This window comes from Lithobates pipiens, unplaced genomic scaffold, assembly GCF_037356315.1.
Source record: "Lithobates pipiens isolate NorthernLeopardFrog02 unplaced genomic scaffold, aLitPip1_a1.2 Scaffold_13, whole genome shotgun sequence".
Lineage (NCBI taxonomy): Eukaryota > Metazoa > Chordata > Amphibia > Anura > Ranidae > Lithobates > Lithobates pipiens.
Window position 1 is genome coordinate 448,457,329 of NW_027507718.1, and position 18,137 is coordinate 448,475,465.

The 18,137-nt window shown below is 45.3% G+C and overlaps 1 protein-coding gene across 1 annotated transcript in view; it reads left to right on the forward strand.

The window, feature by feature from the left end:
- TAPT1 (transmembrane anterior posterior transformation 1) overlaps nucleotides 1-18,137 on the forward strand; it is a 125,328-nt gene that overhangs the window by 52,033 nt on the left and 55,158 nt on the right. Inside the window, exons 4-5 of the mRNA XM_077477742.1 lie at nucleotides 15,111-15,273; nucleotides 16,861-16,996. Coding sequence (XP_077333868.1) covers nucleotides 15,111-15,273; nucleotides 16,861-16,996 — 299 coding nt within the window. The remainder of the gene's footprint in view (nucleotides 1-15,110; nucleotides 15,274-16,860; nucleotides 16,997-18,137) is intronic.

An 18,137-nucleotide genomic window follows, 5' to 3' on the forward strand; every position in this document is an offset into this window, starting at 1 on the left:
GGGAGGAGAGAGCCTGGAGCAGGGCCGGACTGGGGAATAAAAACCAGCCCTGGAAAAAATTTCATACCAGCCCCACAGCATTATTATACCAGCCCAACAGCATAGTCATTACCATACATTTTAAAGCACATTTGATGAAGAGTTACATATAGATATGAAATCACATAGGGCTTTATATATATATATATATATATATATATATATATATATATATATATATATATATATATATATATATATATATATATATATATATATATATATATATATAATATTCCAGTTAAAAGTGGTCAATCATCAAGGGGGACCCCAGGAACTCGGAAAGGGGGGGGGGGACCACCTTCCACAGAAAGAATACTCTAAGGTAAGGGGGGTGGGTTACTAATATAAGGGGGAGATGCTTTATATCAGTGTCCACTTACATTATCATATTCACTCCCTCTTACATCAGTGCCCCCCCCCCCCCCCCGACTGGCCTGGCGGCACTGTCACTGACCTCCTCTCAGGTGCACTGTGCAAGGCTCAGTCAGTCTGCTCCAGCTTGGTGGCTCTGGTTTTATCCTATAGTCTCCTCTCCACAGTCCACACAAGTCTGACTTCTCCCATGACCCCCCTCCTGGCGGCGCTCCCACTCTTGACTCCTCTCCAGACTCCCTCAGACTGCAGACATGCTACAGGAGATGGTCAGACTGCAGACTTGATGCAAGAGCTCAGTGCAGCCTCACCAGTGCCCATCAAATGCAGCCTCAGTGCCCACCAAATGCAACTTTACTCCGCCCGTGAATGCAGCCTTGCTGTGCCCATCATTGCAGCCCCTCCTGTGCCCCATGCCAGTCTGCAGTCCCTGTCTGTTGGATGGTGTGTTGTTGATGCTTAGTATGGTACCTTGCATGCCAGCAGGATATCCATGATGGCCAGCAGCAGGCAGGGTCTGTTCTCGTTTTGGATGGGGACGGTGCTCCTTCCAGAGGATCTGTTTGCTGTGAGATGGAGTGGTTCCTGGCCACCTGCACCTTAAGCCGTCCTCATTTTCCGGCCCCAGTCAGCCTGTTCTCTGGTCCTGGGGAAGTGGAGAGAACTGGGTGGGAGCTGGAGAAGGGGGAGCAGAGAGTACTGGCGGGGTTGGAGAACACATGGGTTGGGGCAAAGAGCAGAGGGGAGTGGAGATCACAGGGGTGTGGTGCAGAGAGCGCTGGGGGGGGGACTTGAGAGCACTAGGGGGGCCAAAAAGAACAGGGGTGGAGGGTACGGTAGGTTGAGAGCACTAGAGGGGCTAAGTGTGGGGTGGCGAAGAGCACGGGGGGGGGGGCAGAAAAACAGGGGTGGGGAGCATGGGCAAACACAGAGGGGCGCCTCTGGGTGCAGATTTTCTTTAAAAGTACAAATTTATTATTATGCTGTTAAAATAAAATGTAAAAAAATTTTAACAGCATAATAAATTTGTACTTTTAAAGAAAATCTGCACCCAGAGGCACCCCTCTTTGTGTTTGCATTATAGTGTCTGGAAATCTGGTTTCAGTTTCTCCCTGGTGGCAGCCCTGTATGTGGAAACCCCTGAAAAGGAACCAGCTAACAAGGGTGGAGAGCACCTGGGGGGGGGGGGGGGAACAAGGGTGGAGAGCACCTGGGGGGGGGGGGGGGGGAACAAGGGTGGAGAGCACCCGGGGGGGGGGGGGGACAAGGGTGGAGAGCACCCGGGGGGGGGGGGGACAAGGGTGGAGAGCACCCGGGGGGGGGGGGGGGGGACAAGGGTGGAGAGCACCCGGGGGGGGGGGGGACAAGGGTGGAGAGCACCCGGGGGGGGGGGGGGGGACAAGGGTGGAGAGCACCCGGGGGGGGGGGGGGACAAGGGTGGAGAGCACCCGGGGGGGGGGGGGACAAGGGTGGAGAGCACCCGGGGGGGGGGGGGGGGGGACAAGGGTGGAGAGCACCCGGGGGGGGGGGGGGGGAACAAGGGTGGAGAGCACCCGGGGGGGGGGACAAGGGTGGAGAGCACCGGGGGGGGGGGGACAAGGGTGGAGAGCACCGGGGGGGGGAGAACAAGGGTGGAGAGCACCGGGGGGGGGGAGAACAAGGGTGGAGAGCACCGGGGGGGGGGAGAACAAGGGTGGAGAGCACCGGGGGGGGGGAGAACAAGGGTGGAGAGCACCGGGGGGGGGGAGAACAAGGGTGGAGAGCACCGGGGGGGGGGAGAACAAGGGTGGAGAGCACCGGGGGGGGGGAGAACAAGGGTGGAGAGCACCGGGGGGGGGAGAACAAGGGTGGAGAGCACCGGGGGGGGGGAGAACAAGGGTGGAGAGCACCGGGGGGGGGGAGAACAAGGGTGGAGAGCACCGGGGGGGGAGAACAAGGGTGGAGAGCACCGGGGGGGGGGGAGAACAAGGGTGGAGAGCACCGGGGGGGGGGGGGAGAACAAGGGTGGAGAGCACCGGGGGGGGGGGAGAACAAGGGTGGAGAGCACCGGGGGGGGGGGAGAACAAGGGTGGAGAGCACCGGGGGGGGGGGGAGAACAAGGGTGGAGAGCACCGGGGGGGGGGGGAGAACAAGGGTGGAGAGCACCGGGGGGGGGGGGGAACAAGGGTGGAGAGCACCGGGGGGGGGGAGAACAAGGGTGGAGAGCACCGGGGGGGGGGGGGAGAACAAGGGTGGAGAGCACCGGGGGGGGGGGGAGAACAAGGGTGGAGAGCACCGGGGGGGGGGAGAACAAGGGTGGAGAGCACCGGGGGGGGGGGGAGAACAAGGGTGGAGAGCACCGGGGGGGGGGAGAACAAGGGTGGAGAGCACCGGGGGGGGGAGAACAAGGGTGGAGAGCACCGGGGGGGGGGGGAGAACAAGGGTGGAGAGCACCGGGGGGGGGGGGGGGAGAACAAGGGTGGAGAGCACCGGGGGGGGGGGGGAGAACAAGGGTGGAGAGCACCGGGGGGGGGGGGGAGAACAAGGGTGGAGAGCACCGGGGGGGGGGGGAGAACAAGGGTGGAGAGCACCAGGGGGGGGGGGAGAACAAGGGTGGAGAGCACCGGGGGGCGGGGGAGAACAAGGGTGGAGAGCACCGGGGGGCGGGGGAGAACAAGGGTGGAGAGCACCGGGGGGGGGGGGGGGGAGCAAGGGTGGAGAGCACCGGGGCGGGGGAGAACAAGGGTGGAGAATAGTGGGGAAAGAACAGGGGTGGGGAGAGCACTGGGGGGAGCTGAGAGCACTAGGATGGGGAGAGCTGGGGGGGGGGGCTGGAGAGTGTGGTGGAGGAGGAGAGCACTGGGGGGAGGGGGGGGCAGGGAGCATAAGGTTAACTGTGGGGGGGGGGGGGGTAGTAAAAGAAGCTGGATCCGATAGGAGAATCGGCAGGGGGGCTGCATATAGAGGAAATGATCTTTCTATATTCCTCCATGCTGCCGCTGAATGCTCGATTCTCTTCCTCTCACTCCTGCAAGCATTCAGCGGCGGCATGGAGGAATATAGATCGCTAATTTCCTCTATATAGAAAGGCAGGATCAGCCAGGTATTCCAGGTGATACAGGAGCCCAAAATACACAGCACAAGCACTGTGCTGTATAACATGCTTTAAGGGAACAACATCCTTTGGCTTAAAATTTTTGTTTTTTTGGGGTTAACAATCTCCCTCCATCTTGCACATTCTGCATTTCTGCTGGCTATGTCTTCCCACATTTTCCTGAATTCCCTGCATGCTTTGCAGCTTCTCCTCTGCTCATTAATTACAGAAGAACTACATATCCTATGGTCTCTTTCTGATTGCAAGCAGTGATTGCTGTATTGACTCCACCCCCTCTCAGCACTTCTGTAGTTCAGGAGGCAGGGTCTGTGAAATGTGTGACACAGCAGTGCGTACTCACAGGGCATAGTGGATAGTAAATATGTATGGGGATCTTCACAAAGTAAGTTTACAAATGTCAAGATCTTTCAGTAGAGTAGAAATGAATACAATGTGGTAAAGCTGCACAATTCTGGCTAAAATGAAAATCGCAATTTTTTTTTTTTTTTTTTTAAGAATAAAGACTCTATTCACTATTCTCGCAGCGTAACATCTTTCACATTATACAAAAAAATTGGGCTAACTTTACTTTTTTTTTTTTTTTTTTTTTAATTCATTAAAGTGTATTTTTCCCCTAAGAGATGCGTTTGAAAGACTGCTGCACAAATACAGTGTGACATAAAACATTGCAGCAACCGCTGTTTTATTCTCCAGGGTCTCTGTTTAAAAAAAAAAAAAAGAAAAAAAAAAACAGAAGTTCATCCCTGTGATCTAAAAGAACCAAATGATACAATGTTTATATAATTATCACTTTGAGCAATGTTGATATTATTTTATTTTTACACCCCTGAGCAGAGAATGGCTCTGCACTTGTTACATAGAATTGTGGAAATGTCGGATTAGGATTGTGGGGGGAGGGGGGGGGGTTGAATTGAGATCACAATATTTAAAAAAAAAATGTAAACAAATAATTGTCCAGCTCTACAATGTGGAAATTAATAAATGATTTTACATTTTGATCATAAATACACTTGGTTGAGGACAAGGGGAACATTTGAAAAGCCGGAGACTGCTGTAATGTTCACCGCTACTTGGCGCAGTCACCGCAAACCATTTGAGGCTGTCCTATTATTTGCCACTAATGGCCTGTGACAAGCTTCAGCAATCTGTCCTTTTATTTTATAAATTGTAGCCATGTGGATTCTTTTTATGGTATCTTTATAATTTCAAAGCATTTTTATAGACTCGTGTATAGTGAATGAGGTTACAGGGATAAAAGGGCAAAGATGCCAGTTCTTCCCTTTTAATTACTGAATTACATAGGTTCTCTTGTTAATTGAATGTAGGTAAAGCATTGTCTAAATCTAATGAACCACATGGTCTGCATAACTTCTATACATCAGCAATTAATCGGATGAGTTGGCAGCCTTGTAAGAGAATCATTTATTATAGCTGATTGCTTTTATATTCACTGACATTTTATTATTAATTTATGTCCATTTATATGTGAGCGTTATTACATCAGCACTGTTTTTTCTAAGATGGGTAAAACAATCTGTTCTGGCTCCACCATTGTTCAGTTTCTGCACGGAATATCAAATGGCTGCATCTGTGTCGGAGCGAAGCAATATGTGGAATGGTTTTGCTTGTGTTATGGCAGACACTGGCTTTGTAGCTGATCCCTTATAATAACACCTATTCTAGTGATTGCGACATGTGAAATAACACCGCCATGTAATGTAAGCATATGTTATATCTGCTGTTGTGTCTTGTCTCATGTATAATAAAACCAGCTCTTAAAGCTGAATGTGCATATCAGTGGGTAGAAGACGACCTGCCTTCCGGGCAGTCATCCCTGAATGCATAGGGCCTGAAACGTGAGTACCACGCTGTACAGCGTTCAGCCTCACCCGGCCGTACTTCCACTTTGACAGGCTGCAGACAGCGGAGCTGGACGATGGACATGTTCCTCCTGAGTACACTAAAATAGGGACACAGGACAGGTCGACACTCCAGTGTGTCTACATTATAATGTACGCTTTTCATGCGTGTCAGTTATGTGCCCTGTTCACACCCATGTTGATGTCGCGTCAGTTTTTTAGTTTTTTTTCCCTGTGCAGGAAACGGCATACACCTTGCAGAAAAAAAATCTGCACGTCGTGCTCTGAATGGGGCAATGAAGAACCATGTTTTTTGTGCTCTTGCAGAACACATGCAGAAAAACTGACGTCTCTGCAGTCTGCACCATGGTTTGAATGAGGCCTAAAATATCTAAGACTGAACATTCCCATTGTATCTGTGTGATGCTGAAAAACATTCCTTTATCTGTAGACAAAACTTTTTTTCGTTTTGGACCGAGTGTGGCTGGACTCCGTCCAAAACAGAATTCCTTCACTTCCTATCTGATAAAAAAAAAAGGTTGTCTCAAGGACTGCAAAACAGGAATCATCTTTTTTTTTTTTTTTTTTTTTTTTTTTTAATGTTTATATTTTCAAACTCATGAACTTTTAAGCTGAATGTGGCAGCATAAGGCCTCATGCACACGGACGTTTTTACAGCTGCTTTTTTGAGCGTTTTTTGCAGCTTAAAAAGGCCTGTCCATGTTAGTCTATGGCTTCATGCCCACCTAGGCATTTTTGAGCTGCAAATGGCATAGGCGTTTTTAAGCTGTAAAAAAAACCCAGGACCAGTGCTTTCCGTTGCGCGGAGCTAGAGCTGTAAAAACGCGAATCGCGGGAAAACGCGCAAAAACGCGCAACATATTTTCTTTGTTTTCTGAGTGCTATAGCCAAGAGATGTGTTTCTTTAAAAACGCTACTTAACGCTAACGAACGTGCAAAAACGCCAATGCAAAACGCGGTAAAAATCACGTTTTTTAACGCCGATTTTTCCAGGCGTCCGAGCTAGCTTTGCAGCCAGTTTTTTAAAACGTCCGTGTGCATGAGCACTTACTCACATGATTGCTGCCTCTTCTCTTCCTTAGTCCTTCCTTTTGTGCAATCTGAGTACTTAAAGAGAACTCCGGGCAGAAGTTTTGTTACATATTTGTACACGTCCTTCCATATCTCTGTAAATTATCTGTTGTTCTAAGACCCCTTTCACACTGCCAGTGGGCCGCATTAGTGGTAAAGCGCCTATAGTGGGGCCCTTTTTACCCCCCGCTAGCAGCCAAAGAAAGGGTTAAATATGCTGCTGCCGAAGCGCTTCGCAGGCGCTTCAGCCACACTGCCCATTCATTTCAATGGGCAGGGGCAGTAGAGGAGCGGTATATACAGCTTTCCTGCACAGCCCCAAAGATGCTGCTTGCAGGACTTTTTCTAACATTCTGCAAGCGCACCACCCCGTGTGAAAGCACTTTCAAACTGGGGCTGCAGGGGAGGCATTTTTCAGGTGCTTTACAGCTGCTATTTTTAGCGCCTGAAAAAATGCCCCAGTGTGAAAAGGGTCTTATGCCGTGTACACACGATCTGAATTTCGGCCAGCAAAAGACCAATCGCATGTTCTCAATTTTCCCAATGGAAAAACTTTCTATCAGAAATTCCGATTTCGACACGCAAAAACTCATGCTCAGATTCAACTACGAGATGGAAGCTATTGGCTACTAGTTATTGAACTTCCTTTTTCTAGTCCCATCATACGTGTTGTACGTCACCACGTTCTTGGCGATTGGAATTTGGTGTGACCATGTGTAGGCAAGACAGTTTGAGCAGAATTCTGACAGGAAAACCGTCGGAGCTTTTTCCGACAAGAATTCAGATAGTGTGTACGCGGCATTAGAGTTCACAGTTCTCTTGCCTGTCAGATATCCAGCCTTTTTTGTTCTGTGAAGAGTCCCCCTCATATTCTCTTCACAACAGTTGGTTATGCCCTCTATTCCCTCAGCCAACAATCTTGTACAATCCCCTCTGTAGTTTTTAGTAAAGGCAAAATCATGCTGCTGCTCACTGCAGTGGGTGGACCCAGAAGTCTCGGACTGCCAGACACTTCACTGGCAGGCCAGGATGTGCACGGCTCAGTGAAAGCGAGCCTTATCGCATCAGCTTCCCATACTGCACCGTGGGGAAACCATGTGCTATGTACTGTTATAAAAAGAAGGCAAAGCAGGGCACAGCGATGGTGGAGGCGGAGTTCAAACCTGCTGTATAGCACACTTAAGATCCATTGCACACATGCACTCAACTGGCCAATAATTTCTCCAGGCCTAAACCCTACTGAGAATCTGTGGGGCATCCTCAAACAGAAGGTGGAGAGAAAGGTCTCTTCCATGACAACATCACGTAGCTGGTGGATGTTAGAGTGGAAGAGGACTCCAGTGGCAACCTGTGAAGTTTTGTTGCCCAAGGGGGTTAAGGCAGTGCTGGAAAATCATGGTGGCCACACAAAATATTGACACTTGGGGCCTAATTTGGACGTTTTCACTTAGGGGTGTACTCACTTTTTTTGCCAGCAGTTTAGATATTAATGGCTGTGTGTTGCGTTATTTTAAGGGGACAACAAATTTACCCTATTATACAAGCTGTACGCTGGGGAAAAAAAATTGATTTTAAATCTTGAATCGAGTTGAGAGGTCAAATCGATTAAACATTTCAGCAAATCATTTTTTTTTTTTTGTTTTTTTTTTTTTGTTTGTTTTTTCACCAGGACTGGCGCTGACACCGCGCCGGTCCTGAGGTGCTGCGGGCAGGAGTTTTTAGGCGAGGCCGCAAACTAAGCCGAAGCTGTGGCCTCGCCTAAAAACTCCTGTCTGAAGATTTTCAGGACCAGTGGGGTGTCCATCAAAAAACTCTGTGAATCAAGTGGTTTTTTTTGTTTGTTTGTTTTTAAATCAGATTTTTTTTTTTTTTTGAGAAAATTGCCCAGCTCTACTGTACCAGTGTGTCATTTCTTCAGTGTTGTCACATGAAAAGATAAAATGCATACAAAAAATGTGAGGGTGTACTCGAGCGATACTGTATAGTATACAGCGCTGTGTTCATGTATCGAGACAGACTTCCCATCCCAGTGACCAAATCCAGTCTGGCTAAATGCTGCTTAGCCATTCACAGGAAGCTTTGTATTTTCTTAAAGTGCTAGTAAATTGTAAGTAAAATGGAAGTGGTAGTAAATTCCAAAAACCACTGACAGGCAGGAGTTTTGTAACAGAAGAGACCCTAGAGGTCTCTTCTGTCATAAATGTCCCCCTAGCCCCCCGCCAGCGAGTAATGTGATCTGAGCTGCACATTTATAACCCACTCTGTGTGTCAAACTAATGTAAATCCAGTGCGCATGCATAGGAGTGATGTCACCTTGGCCCAGCAATGCAAGCAGCCAAAGATAAAAAAAAACCTGTAAGGAAGACCAGGTGAAGATGAAAGTGCTGGGGACCAGGGAGAGCCATGATAGCGCAGCATTGGAGGGCTCTGTATGTAGGTAAATCTGTTGGTGCATACTAGTGCATTATGACTTAAGCCTGCAGGGGGGCCGATTTTCTTCAAGGCTTTTTACTGCTACTTTAATGAATGCAAGGCTTCCCTTGGCTGAGTCGGAGATCATGTTATTTGCCTGCCTCCCCACCTCAGCCAATCAGAGGAGGCCTAGTATTCTTTCAGAAAATGAAAAACGTCCTATGAATGGCTAAACGGCACTCAGCCCGACTCCATTTTGTTCTGGAAGCAGAACACAGCACAGCTTGGTCCAAACTAACTATTTAAAGTTCACTAAAACATGAGGTTGGGCTTTAAATGAACCTTCCTAATACATTTCTTCAACTGGGAGCACTTAGATTGACAGCTGGTTCCCTCCTTTGGGAATTGGATTGTGAGCATTGAACAATCTGTCAGCCCCACCCTAACGGACGTAAGACTTCTGAGGACTGTTTAATGCAATATTATATATAGCCTTTATAGCACTGTGGGGAAAATTGTTCCGCTAGGCAACTTGGGCTGTGTACACACGGCCGGACTTTTCATCAGCAAAGGTCCGATAGAACGAATCTCAGACAATTCGATCATGTGTGGGCTTCATCGGACCTTTGCTGTCAAAATCAGACGGACTTTAGATTTAGAACATGTTTCAAATCTTTCCGACGGACTCGAGTCCGGTTGAAAAATCTGTTTGTCTGTATACTAGGGCAGCTACTGGCTATGAACTTCCTTATTCTAGTCCGGTCATGCGTCATCACTGTCGAATCCGTCTGACTTTGGTATGAGTGTGTGTGTGTGTGTGTGTGTGGCCAAGTCCGTTCGTTCGGAAAGTCCGCTGAAAGTCCATCGGGAAGACCTTCGGACCTAGTCTGTCAAAGTCCGGCCGTGTGTACACGGCATTAGGCTTTTTGGTTCTATTCTTACAAGTGTCCCTATATTGTGCTCTGATGGCTTTATACTCCCATGCAGTCCTTGCCCCATTTCTTCCAATGCCCACTGTTTGCTTGTCATCCTATACCTGGTAGTCCTCTTTTCCGGCAGATGTTTTGTGTAATTGCACTTAACTATCGTTTTCTGATGGGTGTTTTTATTATTTTTGTGATATTGCAAACTTGTGTGGATATGCTAAAGTACTTACAGAATTTTGTGTATTTCATGTTTTTTCCTTCTTTTCTGATAATTAAAATTCTAACTATTGTTCAAAATTAAGCTAATTATTGTTGCTCAGTGATGGAGGAGCCTGAATGTTTAAATTGACGTTCTCAATCGAATGAAGTCTTCTTTTTTGGTCAAACGTGTTTTCAAAGAAGAACACTAGATGGCTCTATGTCACTATCCTTGAAGCTGTATTCAGATTTTCTGAAAGCTTTAGATTTATGTCTGTATAATAAACTGTGTTAATGCCGTATTATTGTTCACCTTTTTTGCGTGCATCATGGTAATAATTCACCACTGCTGGAGAAAAGTCCCAGCCTGCTTAAGCTGCCGAATTATCATAGTGATGCACGGCAATAAGCAGCGTGAAGTATCACCGCAACATTGGGAAGGAAGGCTAAAGAAGTGCAGGGAAAGCTCTTCAAGGATCCATACAGGTATCTGCCGAGAGAAACCTATGGTCCTGAGAGAGAGGTTCACAGGTTATTCCTTCCAAATCACAAATAAGGTACAATATTAATATTATAAGATATAATGTGAGGATAAATGTATCTTTGCGTCAATTTTTTCTTTTTTCTTTTTTCTTCTTGTAAACACTTTTGTGGTAATTTCTGCATCCATTAACACAACATCCAGATAGCGAGACAGTTTTAAAATAGCAATTTTATTTCCAAAGTTTCTACCCAAAGAGCACTAGCTAGTATAGGTTTTACTACAAGATGGAAGAGACCACAGAAGATACAGCAGTGTAAAACTGTTCAGTAGGACATTTTTTGATCTGATAAAAAGCCTAAATGGTGCATACCTAACATTTATTCAATCATTGTTAAGCATGGAGAGCTCCGTAGAAGAATACTTCAGCCTGCATACAGCAGTAGTACTGAAAAGTATTACGGAGAACAGATAAATCTGCTGCCCACTACAAATGAGCCTCTGCATTCACACCAGACCATTTTCAGCTTGTAAAACAAGCGTTTTGTCACCTGAAGCAAAACGCCTGATAAATGCCTTAGGCTCACAAAAGAGCATACGCTTTTTTGGAGCATTTTTTGCTTTTTACATTGGTGACCGTTTTGACCTGTACAAAATAACGGCAAAACGTGGCAAAAAAAACGTGGCAAAAAAACATGGTAAAAACACACAACTTTGAAACGCTCAGGTGTGAATGCAGCCTAAGTGAGGAGAAATCTCTCTAACCGAGCACTAGATTTTGGTAAAACAGGAATCCAAATTCTTCCCCAATCTATTCAAATCTGGAAATGCTACTTTCCAAGGCTCTGTTTGCCCAAATATAACTTCCAGGAATGGTTACTTTGTTACATTGGTCCAACTTGGACCAATATAATTCTGTATATACCATACCTGACTGATGCCCCTGGAAGTAGACAGTAGACTACTACTCTAGTCACCTCCACTGAGCAGCTGCCCATGCTGAGCAGCTGCCCTGCTGCATTCTGAACACAGGAGGTTGGCAGCTCTGCATAGGCACCATTCAGGAAATGATGCAAAGGAAGATGGGTGCGGCGCCAATTGGATTTATCATACACCATTATCAACTGATGGAAAGAAGATTTCACCGCTCCAGGAGCACACACATAGACTGTGAACTGTTCTCTTGGCTCTGAAGCCACAGGTGCTGGCGATTACCAATAGCAACAGATGAAAAACGAACTCTGGACTGCCGCACTCTTCAGAAAAACCACCTTTCTTTATTGAAGGATCACATCACAACCCAACAAGCACAGCAAACAAAAAATGCGATTTTCTTTGTTTGCTGTGCTTGTTGGGCTGTGATGTGATCCTTCAATAAAGAAAGGTGTTTTTTCTGAAGAGTGCGGCAGTCCAGAGTTCGTTTTTCATCTGTTATGATCAACTGATGCTGCTCCTAAAATTAGTGAAAACGAATAAACAAAAAATCATAAAGGGCGCAGCAGTAGTGCAATGCAATTAAACTAAATATATGTGAATACGCAATCAAACAAAAATGTGTGTGTGTAATAAATATATATATATATATATATAAAAACATTGCTGTGAGACATAGATTGGTGATTCTTCTATGTGTTTCCAGTCACCATGTGAAATTAAAGTGCTAGATGCTTCAAATAAAGTGCTTCAAGTACTTTACTTTTAAGTGCTTCACTCGAAGTGGTATATCAAAATGCTCACCAGATTGCATCGGCCACCAAGTGACCACCAGGCATATAGTAATCAGCGAGACCTCTCATCTGGTGTGCCCCTTCATGGGTCTTTCAGCATAGACCACCTGTTTATGGATCAACCAAATCTCAATCCAAGTGAAAATTTTGTATGTGTGTATATATAGCTTTTTTAATAGGACCAGCTCGCATCCAATTCATCTGCAAAATATGGCTCCCCATGAAAAGCCACAGAAAGGCATGGATAGTAATTGCTATCCATGCCTTTCTGTGGCTTTTCATGGGGAGATACCTGACACTTGCTAGACTGGGTGTGGATGCTTGAGTGTTATCAGCTGGTGTATTGCTGTGCTGCTGCCTGGCTCTATGACTGGTAATTAAGGATGAGTTTGCACAGCCCATGTGCAGAGCCCGCCAGGAAGTCTAATCGCTAATCATAGGCAGTCAGACATTGTCCCGATGCACGGCTGCAGGGATCGGGAAATGTCTCACTCCCTTTGATTAGCGCAGTGTTGACTTCCTGGCGGGCTCTGTACATGGGGTGTGCGAAAACGCCGGAGCTAATCCTTACAGGTAATGTACATGAATGAAGCTGATGGAAACTTTGTATTTTGTTTTTACCCATATTCAAAGATGTGTATATAACAAATTTAGTCTAATTCAGTTAAAAAATGTAAAGTAATAGTATTTTTAGATAAAACTAAAGTACAGTAAAACATTGGATTGCGAGCATAATTCATTCCAGAAGCATGCTTGTAATCCAAAACACTCATATATCAAAGCGAATTTCCCCATAAGAAACAATGGAAAATCAGATGATTCGTTCCACAACCATTTATTCATAAGTCCTTCAGTTTATAGTCCATAAAAAAAAAGATTAAAGTAATGTGATAGGTCATGTAACCATAAAATGTCCATCCACAAATGGAAGCCTCCACAGGGGGATTTGAAGCCACAGAGTATAAAAGAGAAGAGAGGTGCCTTTTAAGTGTAGCAATATGGTCACATTTAATGAAGGTCCAACATTTAGTAACTCACATGGTTGATGATTAAAACAGACACATCCAAGTATGCAGACATCCGGGGTAAAGCTGTCCACGAAGACCATCCTCTACGCTGCCGGCTCTCACTGCTGTCAGTCTGCAGTCGTGACCGGGAAGACTACCCTGCAGTAGAGCGATTTGAAAGGGAGGCTTGAAGCGATTATGGAGCGCAGCGTGGAAGAGATGATGTCGATGGTGGTGCGGAGGATGGTCTTTGTGGACAGCTTTACCCCGGATTCCTGAATACTTAGATGTGCCTGTTTTAATCATCAACCATGTGAGTTGCTAAATATTGTACCTTCATTAAATGTAACCATATTGCTACCATATTAGAGGTGCCTCTCTTCTTTTATACTCGGTTGTGACATGGCGCTACTTGTATATCAAGACATCGCTTGCATATCAAGTCGGAATGTATTTAAAAAATGTTCTTGTCTTGCAAAACGCTCTCAAACTAAGGTTTTTATTGTACCTGGATCTGTATTGAAATTGGCCTTCTCCAATTGTCTACCCAGCAAGCCTCTGACTTGGATCGGGAGGAGCAGCAGTTTGGAAAAATCAGAGCCCTGTCGGTTTGCACAATGCTGGGTAATGGCCAGGCTGTATGTGGGCCAACCCCCCACTTCCATGTACAAGCTGCTTCATTATCTGTAAAAAAATTCATAAAAATAAAGTAAAAACCCTTTGGAGAATGGTTAGAAAGAAAAACGTGGCAGCTAGGAAAGGGTGTCACCATGAACCTCCAGACGGATCCTGGGTATCCCAAGACCTTGCAAATGGGGGCTGTAATATCTCCCATTTTAGGGGCAAAGCTGTCAGATGGAAGATATTTTACAACTTTTCTCTGCAGGCTTTTTTTTTTTCAATTTTATTTACATGTATTTCAGCCGCACAATTCGGGTTTAGCAGTAGCCCTTTAGTCTGCATGAACCATCTTGATGTTAAAGAGATTGTAAATGTTCAGATTATTATTTTTTTTTTTTTTTTTACTTATTTACCTGTTGTGTGCAATGGTTTTGTACAGAGAAGCCTGCTCTTGTCGGGTCCCCCAGCAGCACTTCTGGCTCCTTCCCCCTAACCCCCCACTGAGTCCCCCTCTGCTTGCTCCAGAGGTACTCATGTGTGCTTGCTTACTCCCAAACCCCCACTCTGTGTGTCCATTGACGCAGGGAGCGTTGCTCAGCCCCACCCCGCCCTCCGATTCCTTTTCACTGGCTGTGATTGACAGCAGCCAATGGCTCCTACTGCTGTCTCTGAGCCAATGAGAAGGGTGAGAGTAGAGGGATCCACTGCCCTTGTGCACATCACTGGATCTAGATCAGGTTCAAGTAAATATAGGGAGGGGGACCTGAACACGGAAGGTGTTTTTGTTGTTGTTTTTACCTTTTAATGCAGAGAATGCATTCAGATAAAAAAAAAACCTGGTTTTACAACCACTATTATAAAATGTCCAACTGTAACTATATTTACCTTGTAATCCTAGAACCCTCTCCATTCTCTCCCCCTCCTACTCTTCCAAATATGTCAGCAACCAGGCCCAGCCCAAAATGGGCTCTGGAGATCTGTTAGTGACTGTGTAAAGGTAAAAATGTTCTTTCATAACCTATTGTCCAGTATCTGGGAACGTGGCTTTAAAGTGTTCATCTTTACAGAAAAAAATGAAAACAAATCATAGATGTTTCTCATGGGAACACAACCCATTTTGGATAGAGTGAAAGTGTGTTATAACCCTTGTCAGTTTTTTTTTTTTTTTTTTTTTTTTAAGTTGTTGTACTGTGTAGTCCATGTGTTTCTGCCAGTTTACATTTAGTTAATAATCATTTACTAAAATTTTGACTAAGGTTGTGAATTCTTACCTTTCCAGTGATGGTCGGTTGCTGCAGCCAGCTCAGGTCTGTGACATATTCAAGGGAGTAATACTAGTGATATGTTACTTCATGATGCACTATGTGGACTACTCCATGATGTACCACCTCATCAGAGGACAGTCCGTCATCAAGCTTTATATTATCTACAATATGCTTGAGGTAGGTACTGCTTTTATCATTTTATTTCTATTCTCAGGGGTGTTGTATAAAATATTTCTGTTGAAGCTTATCACTTCAAGGGTACCTTTCATGTTTAGAAGCTGAGGTGTTTATCATGTGTACTGTGCAGCATATTGGCAAGTTCATCTGTGTTTTATTTAATTTTGCCAAATAATTGAAAATCTCTTCATATGGTCTTTAATGCAGGTTGCCCTACAGAGGCACACAAACTTGTTTTTTGTTTGTCAAGGACAACATGAAATGTGCAATCATCCCGCAGTCCCAGTACAATTAGGTGTGGTCCTTTGGTTTAAGCCCTGCCACATTCTGCAATGAAATGGGAAGATTTCTGGTCGTTCTTGGCACTCGCTAAGATTTTTTTGGGAAGCTAGGTGCAATTACAGGGTATTGAATTGGCTCTAATGGCTGTTTTTTTTTACCTATTTTATGTGTGAAGGTAAAAAAACCTTCTGTGTTCAGTTCCCAAAAGTCCCCTTAATACTTGCCTGAGACCGATCCAGCAATGTCCAGTAGAGCAGCTGCTTTCTTGGTTCTCTCCCTGCTCATTGGCCCAGACATAGATAGCAGCAGCTAATGAGGAGGAATTGGGGGGGGGGGGGGGGGGGGGGGCGCGCGTCAAGTGCAAGACTGAGCCCCGTTCTGTGTGTCAGTGGACATACTAAGCAGGTCTCCGGAGCAAGCATGTACAAATGCCCCCAAAGCAAGCGGCTTGCTATAGGGGCACTCGATGGAGGAGCCCAGAGCATCGGCAGAGGACCCGTGAAGAGGAGGACCAGGGTTGATCTGGCCAAAACCATTGCACAGAGCAGGCAAGTATAGCATGCTTGTTGAAAAAAAAAAAAAAATCCTTTATCACTTTAACCTAACTATATTTTAGTACACACTGTGGCATTGTAAAGCACAACTAAAGCTTAAGCTAGTGCTAAGATGCAGCCAAAAAGAAGCAGCATGTTCTCCTATTAGTGGGGAATAAAACCCCAAAAATGTAAACTCTCATGTAACAGTGATATAACACCGATCAGTAGCTCTGATGTTACTCAAGGACAGGATCTCTGTCGGCACCGTATCGATCAGCTAGTTTTGTTGCGTGTGCTTTGATAATGGTCACAATTACCACTATGTTTGGGAGCCAGCTGATAGTGATCTCAGATCTGCTGATAGTAGGTCCTGTTGCTGCTGCCACAATCGCCTGAATTGGATGCAGTCCATTGTGGCCAACGGTCAATTACTGATGTATACATCAGGTCGGTGACTAAGTAGAGAGACACTCTGGTTACTCAAATCCATTTTATTACACATAACCCAATTTCTGAACTTAGATGATTTGTTTTTCTTGTATGCATGGATTGCATGGGTGGTTACAGACAGGTGGGGATCATTTCATGTCAATGACACCTTTTTAAAAAATATTTTACCTAGAAAAATACTTATTTTACCTGCTGTAAAATTTAAAATCAAATATTTAGGTGGTCTTATCTGGTTAGTCTTCATAGGTACACGTTCCTATTTCTGCTCCAGTCATAGCCGTCGTCAGTATTCACAGATTGTGCTCTGTCTTTATTCCAGGTCGCAGATCGCCTTTTTTCTTCTTTTGGACAAGACATTTTGGATGCTTTGTACTGGACAGCTACTGAGCCCAAGGAGAGGAAGCGGGCACATCTCGGTGTCATCCCTCATTTCTTCATGGCCGTGTTGTATGTCTGTATCCTTTTAGTGCAATCACATATTTAAAAACATTTAAATGAATGTTGCTTTGAATAACTTGGGCTGTTTTGTGGTGTGGTAACAGACTATGGGCTCCATTCACTGAGCATTAATTACTCAATGAGTATTGGATTAAAATAACTCTAATGCCCTGTACACGCGGTCCGACTATCCAACGGAAAATGTGCGATCGGATCGTCTGAAAATCCAATCGTGTGTGGGCTCCATCTGACTTTTTCAGTCGGAATTTCCGACACACAAAGTTTGAGAGCTGGATCTAAAATTTTCCGACAACAAAATCCAATCGTTTAAATTCTGATCGTGTGTAGGCAATTCTGGCAGACAAATGTACGTCCCTTTTTTAAATTTGCCGCCGTGCCATCACGTGCGCGCAGGTTGGGACTTCCGTGAGTCGGATCGCAGGTCCCGCGGACTCTATCGCTGTGCGGATACCCGCGATCGTCTCACAGAGACTAAGAACGAGGAGATGCTAAGTAAACAAGCATCTCCCTGTTCTGCCTAGCAACAGTGACACTGATCTCTGCTCCCTGTGATTGGAGCAGAGATCAGTGATGTGTAAAACACAGCCACGCCTCCCACAGTTGGCAACACACCCTTAGGACACACTTAACCCCCTACACTGCCACCCCCTGGTTAACCCCTTCTCTGCCAGTGTCATTTACATAGTAATCCGTGCATTTGTATAGCAGTGATTGCTGTATAAATGACAATGGTCCCAAAAATGTCCGATGTGTCCACCATAATGTCGCAGTCACAATAAAAATCGCTGCCATTACTAGTAAAAAAAAATATATATATATATATATATATATATATGTGCCATAAAACTATCCCCTATTTTGTAAACACTATATAACTTTTGCGCAAACCAATAATCGCTTATTTTTTTATTTTTTTACCAACAATATGTAGAAGAATACGTATCTGCCTAAACTGAAGGAGAAAAAGTTTTTTTGGGGGGATATTTATTATAGTAAAAAAAAAGTGTTTTTTTTGTTTGTTTATAGCGCAAAAAATAAAAACCGCAGGGGTGATCAAATACCACCAAAAGAAAGCTCTATTTGTGGGGGAAAAAAAGACATCAATTTTGTTTGGGAGCCACGTCGCAATTGTCAAAG